Source organism: Cryptomeria japonica, chromosome 6, assembly GCF_030272615.1.
Source record: "Cryptomeria japonica chromosome 6, Sugi_1.0, whole genome shotgun sequence".
NCBI classification, from domain to species: domain Eukaryota; kingdom Viridiplantae; phylum Streptophyta; class Pinopsida; order Cupressales; family Cupressaceae; genus Cryptomeria; species Cryptomeria japonica.
The window spans coordinates 6,988,467-7,004,886 of NC_081410.1; the positions used below are offsets into that span (position 1 = coordinate 6,988,467).

At 32.9% G+C, this 16,420-nt stretch overlaps 1 protein-coding gene across 1 annotated transcript; it reads left to right on the top strand.

The window, feature by feature from the left end:
- Positions 1 to 2,728: 2,728 nt before the first annotated feature.
- Positions 2,729 to 4,512, top strand: LOC131876461 (triacylglycerol lipase OBL1-like). The gene is made up of 3 exons (XM_059221872.1): positions 2,729 to 2,763; positions 3,479 to 4,101; positions 4,229 to 4,512. The coding sequence occupies exons 1-3, from the start codon at positions 2,730 to 2,732 to the stop codon at positions 4,490 to 4,492; spliced, it is 921 nt and encodes a 306-aa protein (XP_059077855.1). The 5' UTR covers position 2,729; the 3' UTR covers positions 4,493 to 4,512.
- The last annotated feature ends 11,908 nt before the right edge of the window (positions 4,513 to 16,420 follow it).

The following is a 16,420-nucleotide window of genomic DNA, read 5'->3' on the forward strand; positions in this document are numbered from 1 at the left end:
GGCCATCAAAAGGATGGTTTCTCCCCACCTTCAATGAGGTTCAAGGTTGAAGCCTTCAAGGGTCAAGTGGCTGATGCCTTTGTAATAGAGGACATTTTGGAGAACAAGGATATGCATGATACTATAATATCTTTGAGAGATGGTTTGAGTAGGATGGAGACATATGAGTATATGATGAGTGTTAGTGGGACATGTTCCCTTCTGAGAAATTGAGAAGGTCTTAAGAGGCGATAGAGGCTATCAAGACTCTGTTTGCTTTCTGTTGTATGTATTTTTTTCTTTCTTTCTTGTGATCAATGAAATGGGTGCTACCCCTTGGTAGCAATTTCCCAAAAATATAAAATGAAATATTTTTACCCTCATAGAGATAATTAAATAAATACACATTTATTTAATCATGGAGAAATTAACAATTAGGTAAATAATTATTTAATCATAGAAGAAAGGTCACATGGAATTATTAAACAATTAAAATTGTTTGATTAAAGAGGAAAATAGATAAAGTAAATTTAATTAAATAATATAAAATTACTTAATTAAAGACTTAGAAGAAAGGTTAGGATAACTAAATAATTAAAATTATTTAATTAGAAGAGAAAGAGGGAAAATAAATTTTGAATTGGACAAAAGGTGTTAACCTAATTAAATAATAAAATTATTTAATTTGTTGAATAGAAGATTGGTAAAAATTTCCTTGGAGGCATTGGACAATTTTTAGTGTGGATATGTTGTATGCAATATTGGTAACTATTTTATGTTGATGAATCATTCAGTATGCTTTTTATAGGATAAATGTTATAAGATGAAAGATCCTCACTGGATGCTTAAGGAAGGGACATTACATAAGACCATCATAAATTACAGAACATAGAAGTACAAACATTTTGATTATTTAACCATTAAAATGAAATTAATGTTGTTTTAAAAAATATTATAGACTGTTTAATAATTAAAACTAAATAATGAATATATTTATCATAGATTAAAATAAGATTAAATATAGAATAATTTCATACCTTAGAAATAACAAATTATTCAAATTATTTAGTCAATCATTTATTATAAATTGTATGGTGACTCTTATCCAGTTATTCTTAAATCACATGATAAATGGCTCAACATCACATTCTTAAATCACATGATAAATGGCTCATTCTCTATTTAAAGTATTTTTCATGCCTAGGTTAAATAGTCAAAATATAACAAAATTCTAAGGTTCAATTAATCAATAAATAGGCAATAAACATAAAAGATAACAACTATAAAAGATACCAACTATAATATGAACTCTCAAATGTTGAATAGATTGCCAACAAATAAATTCAAACATGATTAATGTATTTAACATGTTTTCTGTCAAATTCAGAGTACAATGGCATTTTTCATGTGCTCTGTTGCATATAAATGCATGAACTTGTAGACATTGGAAAATCATCCTTTTCTTCTTCTTCTTCTTCTGTGTAAGGGAAAACTTGTGACTATGGAGACAAGTAGTGACTTGATAGCCTACCCTGAGAGGCTCAGTTTGTTGAAGCTGATTCTGAGTGTAATACGTCCACAGCTGGACCAGTACTGGAAAATAAAGCTCTCGCTTATATTGATGAAAATTGTGGAGTATGTTGCAGGACCCTTGAAAGCATTGGGTATCTTGGTTGAATTTCTTCTGAACCTGTTTTCTCAGAATGGGGGATTGTTAAGAACCCTGTTCAGTTTATTAAACGGTAATTGTACTTAGTTTTATTCACTGATTTGATATTATTCTCACAAAAAATATTGTGTAAGCATTTTTAAATTATTATTTTTCCATCATAGATCATTCCTTTCCATATGTTTATGGTTTTTTTAATCTTTTACATCGATAAAAGTTTCTTTTATAGGATTTGGTAAGTTCTTATCCTTTGGCTTAAGAGAGCAAAACACTTAAGATCACGGATTTGATGGTAAAAAATTTCTCACACAATCAAATCCAGATCACGGATTTGATTGTGTGATTCGAAACTGCTAACAACATTTGAATGGATTGTTGTGAAACAAGTTATGAATGTGGTGGATCTCAGTCCCTTCTGTAGAAATTTACCAGAATTAGACCTTTTCACTTCTTCTTTGGTTTTAAATTTAAGAAGGCTTATTTTTGTTGAGCTACAGTTCATATGATCAGACCAGTGAATCAACTATGGTACTCCTCTGATGGGGAGATTATGGACCACAGGGTCTAGACTATCTTAATACCCACCCCCTCAGCCTCTTAATTCGGAGAGCTACTAACCCCTCTTTGGCCAGCTTATTTCGATCCAAACATGACTCTAATACCACATATTTAGCTACAACTCCTATAAATCATGCCCTGTCAATACTTCTTCCCACTCTAAATTAGCATCATAGAGAATTAAGTAAAATCTTGACTACTGGTTGTGTGGATTGTTCTATACAGGAAGCATGATCATACCCAAGAGAGGATCAGAAGAATTTTTAAGTGTGATTGGCCATTTAGAGCGGCGCAGAGATCTGTATAAGAGCATCTCTGAAGATGATCTCTCCGTCATGGATGGTGGGGATCGAGTGTTTGCAGATATCTCAGCCATGGCTTCAACCTTAGCTTATGAAAACAAGTTGGTTATCAGGAAAACAGTCAACCAGCACTGGAAGGTACTTTATTTCACTTGTTTTAACAGCCCACAGAAATTTGTTCAAATTTTTCTTTGACTGAACAAAAATGTCTAATCTTGCAGATGCATTTTGTGGAGTTCTTCGACTTTTGGGACGGTATGAAATCTTTCTGGAAAAACCAAGTGTAATGAAATCGTAAATTACACGTTTTCAATATAGATTGATTGATCAGTTCAATTGATATAAATCAATATTATATAAATTTAAGATAATTTAGCATATCAAATAAATTATAAAATTTCATCCAATAATATTTTTATCATTTAAAAATAAATTTTAAATCAATAAAATAATTAATTAATTTTTGATATAAATGAAAGAAAATTGATTAATTGATTAATTGAACATTCAATGAAATGATGTTTAAATAAAGACAAAATCAACCATCCTTTTAAAACTAAATCTTATCAAAAATAAAACTTGTTCACATACACATTATTTGATCTACCTACTTTTATTAAGGGTATTTAATTAATAAAAATGAAAAAGTGGAGGACAATATTCTAACATTGAAAAATTACTAGTTCCATTCATGTTTAGAATTTGACTTAATAATTATAATTTAATACATTTGTACTCTTTTCTCAAACGTGTTTTGAAGATTCTTTTGGCTTAGTGTGTGCTGACAATCTATTCATTGTTATTTTTTGAAATTAATATGGAAGAGAATTAGTGCCAACCTTTCTTGTCTTTATTATAATATCACTATTAATTGCACAATTCTTTGTATGCATATTTCTAAAAGTAGGTAATATCTTTATATTAGTTGCATATTCATGAATACTAATATGTTGATATGGTTATCTTACAGATCACTTGCAGAAGAAATCTACACAAGCATTTGTAATATGTGACAAGGAAATTGATGCCAAATTAATAGTGGTAGCCTTTAGAGGAACACAATTATTTGAGGCAGATGATTACATAACAGATTTAGATTTCTCATGGTATGACTTTCCCCAAATAGGAAAAGTCCATTTAGGATTTCTAGAGGCTTTGGGTCTAGCAAACCGTTCAATTGATAAGAAATCCTCACATCATCTCGAAACACAAGACATCAACAAACCTCTAGCCTATTTTGTTCTATGCCAAAAGTTAAAGAACCTTTTACAAATCCACAAAAATGCAAAATTCATTGTGACAGGTCATAGTTTAGGAGGAGCTTTAGCTGTATTATTTTTAGCAATGCTATTTGTGAACAAGGAGGATAAGTTGTTAGAAAAACTATTGGCTATTTATACATTTGGACAACCTAGAGTTGGTGATAAAGAATTTGGAGATTTCATGAATAGTAAACTAAAACAATCCAAACCCAAATATTTTAGAGTTGTATATTCCAATGACCTTATTCCAAGATTACCTTTTGATGATGGCCTATTCATGTATAAGCACTTTGGAGTATGTCTTTACTACAACTGCTGTTATTGTCAAAAGGTATTCAAATTACTTTTTAATTTTGTAATACTCATTATTATTTTTTAAGATTAGTGATATCCACTAAATTTTAGTAAGATTGTCTCTATGGATTTAATATATTATTTTGTTAAAATTGTTATTGCAGAATCTTGTGGAAGCCCCCAATAGAGATCTCACGTTGGTGTACTTCATACCCATAAGAATAACTGCCATATGGGAATTGTTACAATCCTTAGTATTACATTACATTAAGGGAGAGAGCTTCAAGGAGACCAAACTTTCTATTATCTCCAGAATATTTGGAATTTTGGTTCCAGGGATTTCAGCACATAGTCCAGTAAATTACATTAATGCAATAAGATTGGGTCCTCCTAGATTGAATCCAACTTTGAGTAATGTAAAAGGATAATATATCTTATTTGAAGGATGCAGTCTTACTAATGTGAATGGTTGAATACAAATCATTCTTCACATTGAAAGAAAGACATTCACTTTGAGCCCATCTTTAAATGGTTTTCACTTATTTAGAAAATTTTATTATAGAATTAGGATACTCAATTACTCTTATTAGTTTTTTGGAAAAACACATGTTACTAGTCTATGCATGGCCTGTAATATTTCTTAATGAAAACATTTTTAAATGAAATTTTAAAAGACTTTGTCAATTTTTATTTTTTAAATTTCTTTATGAGCGAATAAATTAAATTAAGGTTTATTGATTGTTGGCTGCGAATAATTAGAATAAGAAAAATAAGAATCAAGAAAGGAGAAAAAAAAAAGCAAAATGTTGATCAATCTAGCACTTCTTTACAACCTTTGCAACCATATCTTCCTCAAGCTTCTAAAACTTTAGTTCAACAACCTAGTGACTATGACCTTATTGAGCAACTTTTTTTTACTCTTGCTAAGATCTCACTATAGGATTTGCTTCAAATTGCTCTGATTTATTAGGGTATGCTTTAGGAATCTCTTCAAAATATCTTGTCGCCTTCTTGTTCTAGGCTTGTAGATGTGAATGTGTTGATGTATTGTATTTGTGTGGATTCACCAAATATTACGGTCTATCCACATGCCTCTAGAAGTGAGGAACTTGCAAGACCCAATGATAATTATATATGTTAATGGTGTTGGCATTAAGCAGAATATGGTTGATTTAGGTTCATCACTCAACGTTTGCAGTCTAGACTTACTGCCTAAAATCAAAGTGGATTCAAACTCTGTTGCTGCATCTTATATATTCATTCGTGGTTTTGATAACACTAGTAAATTTTTTTTGGGCATTGTTATTTCGCCTTTAAATATTGGATCAATTATTATTCCAAACTTGGTGTATGGCATGTCAGGACTTTTACTGTATAACTTTATTTTGGGTAGACCTTGGCTACATTCTTTAGGGGAAGTTTCATCTACTCTTTATGATTCTATTAAGTGTGTTACTAAGAATCATGTAGTTATGATCAAGACCCACCCTAAGGCTATGCATTTATGTCAAATGGTAGTAGTTGGTCAAGCTTCATTACACCTACCTTTCAGAACTACATTCCACCATTGTCTTCAAACATGCCGACATCTAATTCTATGGTATCCCCTAAAAGGAAAACCCAAAATAATTTTTGCATAAAGAAGAGTCTCCTAAGAAACATGATCCTCCTAAAGAGGACCTTCGTATGGTAGCTCCTCCAAAAGCTGAAATTTCCAAGTAGATACTCCTACTAAATAATCTCCTTCTAAAGTGAATGTATGTTTAGATGATGACTTGGGAGCTTTGGATTTTATTGTCTTATCTTGGTAAATACAAGGTAGATTTCGTCCATCTAAACATTCCTAAGATCCCATTCGCCTCAACTAAAAAGGATGATTATGAATCTATGAAGCTAGGAGATAATTACCATGTTGATCATCTCTTCTATACAAATCCCTTGACCTCTCATGAGTTACACTTTATTTATGGGTTGTGGTATGATCTTGTCTCTAAATATGGCTATGGAGCTAGGGGTTGTGGACATGATGAGGAAGCATTCAAATCCCTCTAGAGACTGAACCTCATCACTCTAATATTGGAAATGGATACTACACCACATCCTCTAAGGCTAAATCAAGGTTGAATGTTAATGCAATTTCTGCTAAATCTCTCTCTTAAGCTTTTTCATCTTGATTATATTGAAAGTAGTATGAACTCCAATGAAGTTTCTTTAGATATTTTCTCTTTAGAGGAGGCTTTAGAATAATTCTTGGGTGTGTATTATGATCTTCCTTCTTATCATCATAAGAATCAATTCCTTTATTGTTTGAATAGTCAAGCATACTTTAGAGAATGTGTTATGAATTCTAATACGTGGGATTCTTTAAATTGTGATGATGAAAGTCTGTTTTCACCACATCCTAAAGACCATAGTACTCTCCTTAAAGGGCATACTACTGATGTTATCAAGTATGCTAAATATTTTGAGAAAGTTATTAAGAATGGAAAATTCCTCTCTCTAGAAGATTCTAAATCAAATTATGATCTCTTGCATCTGAATTCTAATATTTTTTCTTGGTCATGTGAGGATATGCTTGGTTTTAACAAGTTCATGGTGGTTCATAACATCATCCTATGTCCTGATGCCAAGCATGTTAAGCATAAGTTCCAAAAGATGAATCATATGGTTGCCTTGTTAATCAAGGATGAGATAGAAAAACTTCTAAAATCTTAATATTGTCACTGTTAGTAAACCTAATCATCACATTTGATAGCTTGCATTAATTTCTACAATCTTAAGAAGGCTTCACTTAAGGATGATTTTCCACTTCCTAATAATGATATGATTGTTGATTCAACTATAGGCCATGCCTTACTTTACATCATGGATGAAGTCTTGGGTTACAATCAAATTATTATTAACCTAAAAGATCAATATAAGACAACCTTTACAACTCCTTCAACTACTTTCTTTGCCATTTGGGTTGAAGAATGTTGGAGAAAACTATAACGATGTGATGACTATCATCTTTTATGACTTCATTCATAAGATACTAGAAGAGTATGTCGATGACATCTTGGCTAAGTCTGTAATTCATCAAGATCACATTACGAATCTTCATCTATCTTTGAAAGGCTTCGAATCTATAAGATGAGACTAAATCCTCTTGAGTTTGTCTTTGGCATGGATGTTGGAAAAATTCTATGGTTTATTCTCTTAGCATGGAATTTAAGTTGATAGGAATATGATTGATGCAGTTGTTAATACGACTCTACCTAAGAAAATATCACAACTTCATAGTTTACTTGGGAATATTCAGTAAATTCATAGATTTGTATGCCAATTGATTGATCAAACCCTTCCATTCATAAGTTTGTTGAAGAAAGATGTGAATTTTAAATGGGATGATGAGCACATCAAGAGGCTTTCAATTCTACCAAAAGCTATTTGGCTAATAATCCTATTTTGATTCGGGTTATGCAAGATAGAAAATTTTTCCTTTATATTTCAACATCACCTTTAAATGATTTGAAAGCCTTATTGGTGTAGTATGATGATGATGGTAGAGAAAGAGTGGTATATTATATTAGCCATGTATTCTAGTTGAATATGAAATCTAATACTTTGCGATGGAAAAAGAGTGCCTTACTCTCGTCTTCACAATGTTGAAGTTAAGGAAGTATCTTCTTCATGCAAAGACTTGAGTAATTGTTAAGAATGATCTCCTTAAGCATATCTTTTCTAGGGCCGATCTTTCTAGAAGGCTAGCAAAATGGGTAATATTGCTCTCTAAGTTTGACTTTAAGTTCATAACATAAAAATCATTCAACGGTCAAGTTATTGTTGATTAGTTAGTGAAATATCCCTTACCTAAATCATTTGCTTCCTTGGATTTGTTCTCCGATGTGTTTTTTTTTACAGTTGACTATGAACCTATGTGGGAAATGTATTTCGATGGATCAAGATGTCTGATGTAATCTAGAACAGGTGTAGTCTTAATCCCACTTGAAGGAAATCCAATCCCTCTTTTCATCCAATTTGAATTTCATTGTTTTAACAAACATCATTGACTATGAAGCCCTTATTGATAGGCTTGCATGTTGTGATTGCTTTTGAGGTTTCACATATTCATATTCACAATAATTCTGAGCTGGTTATAAATTAGATCATGGGAACATATCAAGCTAATAAGTTTAAGTTATCTTCGTATCGAGGTTTGTATTTGAATTTTCTTAATCTTTTTTCTTCTTATATGATAGATATTATTTCCAAGAGAGAGAATCGTCATGTGGATGCAATGGAAAGTGCAACTTTCCTTGTATGCCTTGACTATATTGTAGATGTGTATCATATTGTGGTGTAAGTTCTCTACTCTCCTATTGTTTCTAACAAACTTGAACTTGATGGTCTCATGTGTTCACACACAGACTTAGGGGAATGGTTTTCTCATATCTACAACTATATGATGTTTGGAAGTTTTTTTGATGATGCTAGTAAGAATAATCATGTTTAGATTTGAAATATTTCAGATTGATATATCATTCTATCTAACATTATTTTTTGCAGAACTTACAGTAGTCTTCTTCTTCGATGTCTTACTAAGGTTGAAATACTAGCTGCCCTTCAAGAAGCTCATTTAGGTGGACACTTTGATGGTAAATCATTAGTACATAAGTTGATTCATATGGGATATTATTGGCAAATGATGGAACAAGATTTATTTTCCTTTGTTAAGAAATGTTCACAATGCCAACAGCATAACAATCTCGTTTGAGCTCCTACATAATAAATTTGTACTCAAGCTTCTCCATGTTCGTTTCAGACTTGGGGACTTGATATTATAGGAAAAATATCCCCTCTTCTTATGAAGGTCAATCTTGTAAGGGAAGTGGGTTGAGGCTATTCTGCTAAGATCCACTACGATGGAATCAATTTGTAGCTTTCTTCTAAACAACATACTTTTTCATTTTGGATTTCCTTCTACCCTTGTTTCTCACAATGGTACATCATTTATGAAAAAGAAGGTTGTTAGTACCTTCAATTTTTCATTTTTAGAATTTCTGATAACCCAATGAGGAAATCAAAATTCCAATTAGAATTCAAATGCCTTTGGGTGGGCGTTCTCTTTTTAAAAATCGACCTTCTGTTTTGGTCAGCTATAACTTAAGTCCATCCCTCAAGGGTTTTCTATTTTCTATAAATCAACCTCTAATTCGTAGTCTTTTTCTTTAGCTGGTAGCATTAGGTTCTAATCTGCCATGAATCTCCCCCCTTATTCGCATGATGTCCTAGGGACTTAACTCAAAGCACGTGTTTTGAGTTGTTAAGAGTGGGCCTTGGGTTTTAAGGGCCCTTTTTAGCACGTTGAGTTATTGTCCAATGTAGTGGTCAAGTGATGTTTCCAAAAGGAACTCGGTGCTTGGTGAAGGTGCTTTTCTTATTCCACCAAGTCCTGAGTAATGCCACGAAAGATTACGAGCTCAGATATTAGTGAATTCTCTACCTCCAGCTCAACAAGTGTTTGAGGAGAGTGGTTGAGGATATGTTAAAAGCACTCGAAACTCATTGGGGGTATCTTCTTCATCACAATGAGTCTCGAGAAAAAGAAAATGAGTGCTATGTTAGCAAATGAAAAGGTGGTTTGACATGTTAGCTCAGCACGCGACTAGGCACCAGGGATGAATTCACCAAGTTTTGAGTAAAGGAAAGAAGCATTAAGGTATATGGGGATTCTAAGAAATCCCAAGAGGAATGACATGTGTTTAGATCAAATATTAAATCAAGCTTCTATAGGAAGCCATAGATTTTGCTTAAATCGACGGATAAAATTAAAAATATTGACACGAGGGAAATTAGAGTTTTCAATAGACTACTTTTATAGTCAAAGGGGTATTAAAAATCTAATGGGTAGTCAAAGGGGCATTGAAAGACCCTTTCAGTTGCAAGGAACCTTTCAAGAGCTACCCATAATTGTCCCTTCACCATCAAATGACTGAGAGGTTAGGGGAGAGAAGAGGAGAACAATAATGATAGGGGGTGGATGGTTCAGGTGTAGAACTTGTTTAATTCAAGATGAATGTTGGATTGCGACCCCCCTCTGATTACAACATTTCTCTTTGAGCTCCTCTTTCCACTTTACCAACTTTCCTTCTAGTTCGGTGAGCTCCTCCTCTAGTATTGTGGATGCTCCACTTCTTTTGTTGTGTAGCTCCTCTTCTAGTTTGTGGGACTCTTGTTCCAGCTAGTAAGGTGTGAAATATGCCTGCTCTGAGACATCTGCAACATGATGGTGGCACAACTCATAAAATTTGGACTTCAATGGTGTTCTATTCTCCATCCAGACAGTTTTTGGTACACATAATCTAGTTTTATCTTTATTCTGTGCTTGAAATAGGGTTTCTTTTCTTCATATATCTTGAAATGTGTCCAAACGAAAAAGAGTCATTTGTAAACACCCTGATGCTTGTCGCATTCCTTAATATTATAACAGAAATTCAAAGGATATAGAAAAGGATTATGAAATTCTCTATTCTAGGTGGGTAGAAGAAGGGCATTGCAAATTTAGGGTTTCTAGTAGTTTCACAAAGAAGGACCATCCTTCTGTATTGTAAATCTCAATTAGTAATTAAAAACATGTTTTAATGTTGTAGATATTGTCTCCATTAGTATTTTTATGAACTCATATGAATTAATATATCAAGGGTATTTTGATTCATCTTGGTATTTTAAGTATCAGTGTGTGAATATGTTTATGGATTTCCTTCAAGGAAGGAATTAAATTCTGTTTACATGTTACAATGAATTTTGGAATTGCATAATAGATTAATAAGAATAGTTGATGCAATTAACAAGCGGAGTCATATTAATGTTAGGCATTAATATTCTGAAGATTCCCTAGTTAGAGTTCTTTTGCAATATGGGTTTGTACTTTGATTTCATGGGTGCAACTTTGTCCCCTTAGGTATGCACTGGACTGCAGTGTATTGCCTAGGGTTATTTTCAAAAACATTCTCTAAAATAATCTTTCCTTCCCCTTTACTCTCTTTCTTTATGAAGTGTAATGGGAATATTTCAACATGCATGCTCAGTACTTCGTTGTACCTTTGAGAGGTGCATGCATTATTTTCTTAGTCCAATCTTAGAGCTTACAGGATTAAGGACATCTACAGGGTAATTGTGAAAAATCCCCTTATAAGATGAGAAATATCTATCGGTTGTGAACCTATTGATGAATACTAAGAGGGGCGGTGAATTAGTATGCCAAAAACTACTGCCAAAAAAACTTACATAGTCTAAAGATAAACCGGTAAAGCAGTCAAACCGATTACCACACATGCAAACCAAAATGCGAAGAAAGCATTCACCCACAAAAGCAATACAACCATAACACAGGATATTTGATGTGGAAACCCAATTGGGAAAAACCACAGTGAGATGGAACTCACAAGTCACTATCTGCAGAATAGAAACTAGACCGGTTAAGGTCTTACAATGTTCTTCACCAGAACAGATCCTGTTAGGATTCTCAATCTCTCTTAGGAGATAAGTCCGATTAAAGACTACCTTGTTAGAGGATTTTAGATTCACATGTGTGAACCACCTTGTTAGAGGATTTTACAAAGGCTTTGAGGCCTACCCGGTTAAGGGCTACAGACTTGTCAAAGATGTGAGTAATCAACAAGTGTTTGATCTATCTAATAGCACAAACTACTTGGTTAGATCTAGTATTGCTCACAGCTAATGCATTCCAGCATTACTTCAGTCTTCTTTCTCTCTCTCTCACAGTTACAACTCGATCTTCTCAGATAAGATCGTTCTCACAACAACTCAACTTCCACCTCAAACCCTAGCTTAACATTAACCCTTTCAGCAACAACTTAAAACCCTAGACATGATGTCCTTTTAAAGGAATCTGATTTCATGTCGGTCCAATAGGATTACATTACAATTTCCTAGGTTCAATGAATCTAGACATACTTAGTAACACGACACAAGAATCACCGTCAATGTGTCCGCACCATCAAACAATCGGTGGATTGGTAACTCATCACAAAATGCCGGTTGGTAACTCATCACAGAGTATTACCGGTTCATACAAAATACTGGTTGCCGGTTTCTCACAAATGAAGACTGGTAAGAATGTGTTGTGCCACTTTGCTCGCTCGTACCGCTTGTGATCTATGAACCACTTGGGGTCGACATGCCGCTTCAGACCGGGAAACACATTCTGCAAAATCACTAGTCTAGAGACTAGTATACAACATACCGGTTGAGCACAAGCTCATACATATAAAGGGGATCTCAATACAAGTGTGTGTCCATCAATGACAATCACAACATAATCATCAAAAATGCCAACACCTATATGATTATAACAAGTTTGAAAACATACTAGGCATACAAGTTTGAAATAGGGATACCTTGCTGAGTTAGGTAGAGCTCAAAGCGAATAAGGCTTGATGAAGCCTTATTGCATTGTGCTTTCTTATCTCTAACCTATTGGTAGTTCAAATTGAGTGTTGTGGGTTTAATTCCCTTGCCAAGAGAATTTGATGTCCTTAAGGTTGGAGGTATAAAGGAAAATTGTCAACAAAATAACGACTCTATTATGGAAACCAATGTTAAACCTTGTGGGTAAAGAGTCAATAAATATTTAGAATTTGAAATCTATTCGAGATCAAGAATTTTTAGCCTGGAGTGTTGGGAAAATAGGTGTTGCACACCTTGCATAATAATGTTGTAAATGTAATATTTATTTATTATGTGGTTTACCATGGACATGTAATGTAATATTTATTTTGTGATGTTGTACATGGATGTGTAACATGTAGAGATTCCTTGGAAATATTCTCAGGATCACCTGATGAGTTGTATTGTAACATTGAGATTATTATATTGTATTTATTTAATATTAGAGAATGATATTTAAAAAGAGAAAACTTAGTACCCAATATTAAATTTGGGGTGAAGGGGTAGGTAAGCATATGGTCTTACTTTACCGCTAGTTGTTTTTGTGTGAGCTTGGGTCTATAAAAGCAAGCATGTATGTTTAGTGATTAAGGTCGGCTAGTGATTTTGGGCTATCCCCTTGTATTGAGTCCTTTGGAGGTTTGTATTTGTGAAGCATGACATGGGATGTGTGGGTTTAGGATTGGATACATGGGAATGCATTTGATGGCTTGATGATTCAAAGGTATTCATTGTATCTCTATGTTGCTTTATGACTAATTAATACAATGGAGTCTCGATGCTTTTGGAGGCTGGGTTTTTTCCTCATGAGGGTTTCCATAGGATACATCTTGTGTTATCTTGTGGCTTGTATATTTTAATCTTTGTATTATGGTGATTCTGTAAGCTTGTATGCATGCTTTTCTCTCATGGGTTATGTAGGATTCAATGGATTATTTGAATGTGGGTTTAAAGCATTATATTTCCTAACATGGAGAAAGTTTTATTTTCAGCTATTTTGAAGGAGAATGTGTGACTCTACTATTGAGAGAAACCCATAATGAATATGTGCCTCGAATAACTTCCAGTTGTTTGAAATTTTTCCTCTACCAAGGAGGCGGTGACTCCATGAAAAACAAACATGAGATATGAAGAATATTTTCAGTATTCTTAGTCAAGAAAGAAGATGAACAGTTGCTGCAATTTATTTCTAGGTATTCCTTAATATTTTTTATGAAATAGCAAAGTGCCCTAATAGGTGAAAAATATCACTAAAATAGGGAAAGAAGTTGTATTTTTTGTGTTTCTCATATATTTGACTGTATTCATTATACAAAGAGAAGCATGTACATTTTATCAATTTATGACTGAGACCTTGGCTGTATTAGATCATGTATTACTTGATTTTAAGGTCTCATGTTATAAAATAAAAATTTTAAGAGCATAAATGTCCAAGATGTATCATATGCTCCCTTGTGTAATTCCAAATGCAGTCACACCATGTAATATATCTTAGCCATGTTGTATGAGAATTAGTTTTATTGTTGAGAGGTATAAGGCCATAAAATTTAGTGGAATCCATGGATTCCCAAATGTCATACCAGCCAAAATAAGATATGAGATACCAAAGTTTAGTGGCTAGGAGCATGAATCAGTTGAGAAACACTTGTAGAGATCCAGGTGTTTTATTCGCCCAATCAATTGAAGCTTATGCTTTCTAGTGCTCATGACAAGTTCTTGTCCCTCATGATGGAGTTTCCTAGTGAACTGGCATCAACTTGAGGGAATGGAACCTATGCGTGCATGTAGTATCTAACAACCAAATTGTTGAACTTAGCTACATGTGTTATGGTAGGGAGAATTATTAATTAAGTTATTTGGCCAAATTTAAACCCTTTTTGGATAGGTGAAAACACCCTTCCCTGTTTACCCCAAAATCTATTGGCAACAACAATGAAAAAAAATTAAGAGGGGGGGTGAATAAGTTTTCACTAGATTAACAAACTTAACCTCAAAAACAGATCTGATTAATTGAAGCAACAACAAAGATAAGCAGATTGATAGCACAACACACAAAACCAAGATTTTGACGTGGAAAACCTGGTTAAGGGAAAAACCACAGTGGAAACCTACCCACAATAAGATGATACTCTGTAGTAGTATGTGAAAATAATTACAATGGGGAATTCACATGCATTCAGGTTCACTGCCTAGAGCTCATTGCTCAAAATACAATAGCCTGGAAGGCTACAACCCTCAGGGAAGGTTCACTACCTCATAGGGAAGTCTCATTGAATTACAAAATATTCTGACAACAATCTGGAATCAAATGAACTGAAAGAGTAGCATCTGCAAATTCTTGGTGACAGTTTCGGTTAAGCACACTTGTCTTCTCTACAACACTCCAATCTCTTCTCAAACACAATGCCGAGGGATGTATTCACTTGTTCGCACCTTTTCCATTATCTGATAATGCAGACACTTCATTGACACCAAATTTACATGACTATACCATCTATATATACTGATCATCAACCTTGACAATAAGGTCAGCCAAAACCTCAACTCACAATTACAAAATTACATCACACGATACAAAGATCGACCATCAAACCAATATTATGATACACATGACATAACACAGACCTAAACCAAATGCACAAGCATGCAACACCACCAAAAATCATGCCAAGATAACCCACAAGATACTACACCTCCGAATAGGTCTCATTTAGGGTAAAAACAGAACTCTGTGTCACGTTTTAGGCCAACTTATCAACGCAAGTGAATTTAAGTAATTCTAACTAAAATTTAATTTTATTCAAACATATGAGACCTATAGAGATTCATTATAGCTATTTATATATGGGCCACAACTTTTCAAATTGGAATTTTCTACTAAATATATATTTTATACCATTTTGGCTCTAATTACCAAAAAAATCTTTAAAAAAAACCAAAAAACTCGATGTTTCAACAACTCCTACTATTATAAATAATATTTTTTTTCAAATGTAAAAAATATCCTTTAATAGATCTTTAAGTGAATTTTCTAAAATATATATCTTTCAATATTTTAATTATTTTTTATATTTTATATTTTTTTTTTATTGAAAGTAGGTCATCAGTATTAAAATATAACGTTGATTATCTTGTAAAGGAAAAATACTAAAATTTATTTAAAAAATTTGAAAAAAATAAATGCACTAGAGAAAAGTTTCTATGTCAAGATGATATAATTCTTTTCTAATTTGGATAAATAATTAGGAAAAAAGGTGACGTCAAATGGAAGAGTTATATTTCAGTACATGCAAATTTTTTAATATATATAGACACACACACACACACACACACATAAATAATAGTTACAAATATATTTTTGCACTAAAGTTTCAAGTTATCAATATACACAAAAAATTTGAAGAGAAAAAGGTAAAATTTTCTATATAAAGTGTGATGCCTCATGTAACTTCAATTTCAATATTTTATCAACAACTAAATTATAGTGTTTACTTTATAAGAAAGTATATTCAAATAATTTTTTAATTTTTTTTTAAAATTACAAACATAAAATACACAAAAAAATATACATTTTATTAGTTTACATCATTTTAAAATTCAAAACATATATTTCACTTTCTATTGATTCAATTTAAAAAGTTGAATCAACATTAGCCATTTCCTTTATAAAAGTGTGACACAACTTTTTACTTTTACCCTATAGCATGAACAACAACACCGGATGAACAAAACACCAAAACCATGCACAAAGATCAATTTAGACCATCAAAACAAATAGGACACAATTAGGAAACATGAACAAACATGTTAGAATCATCTGTAATACCTATACCAACACCATTTATCAAATCTTCATTGATCAACATCTAAAACTCAAGAACACTCAAACAACAACGACTTCCAAG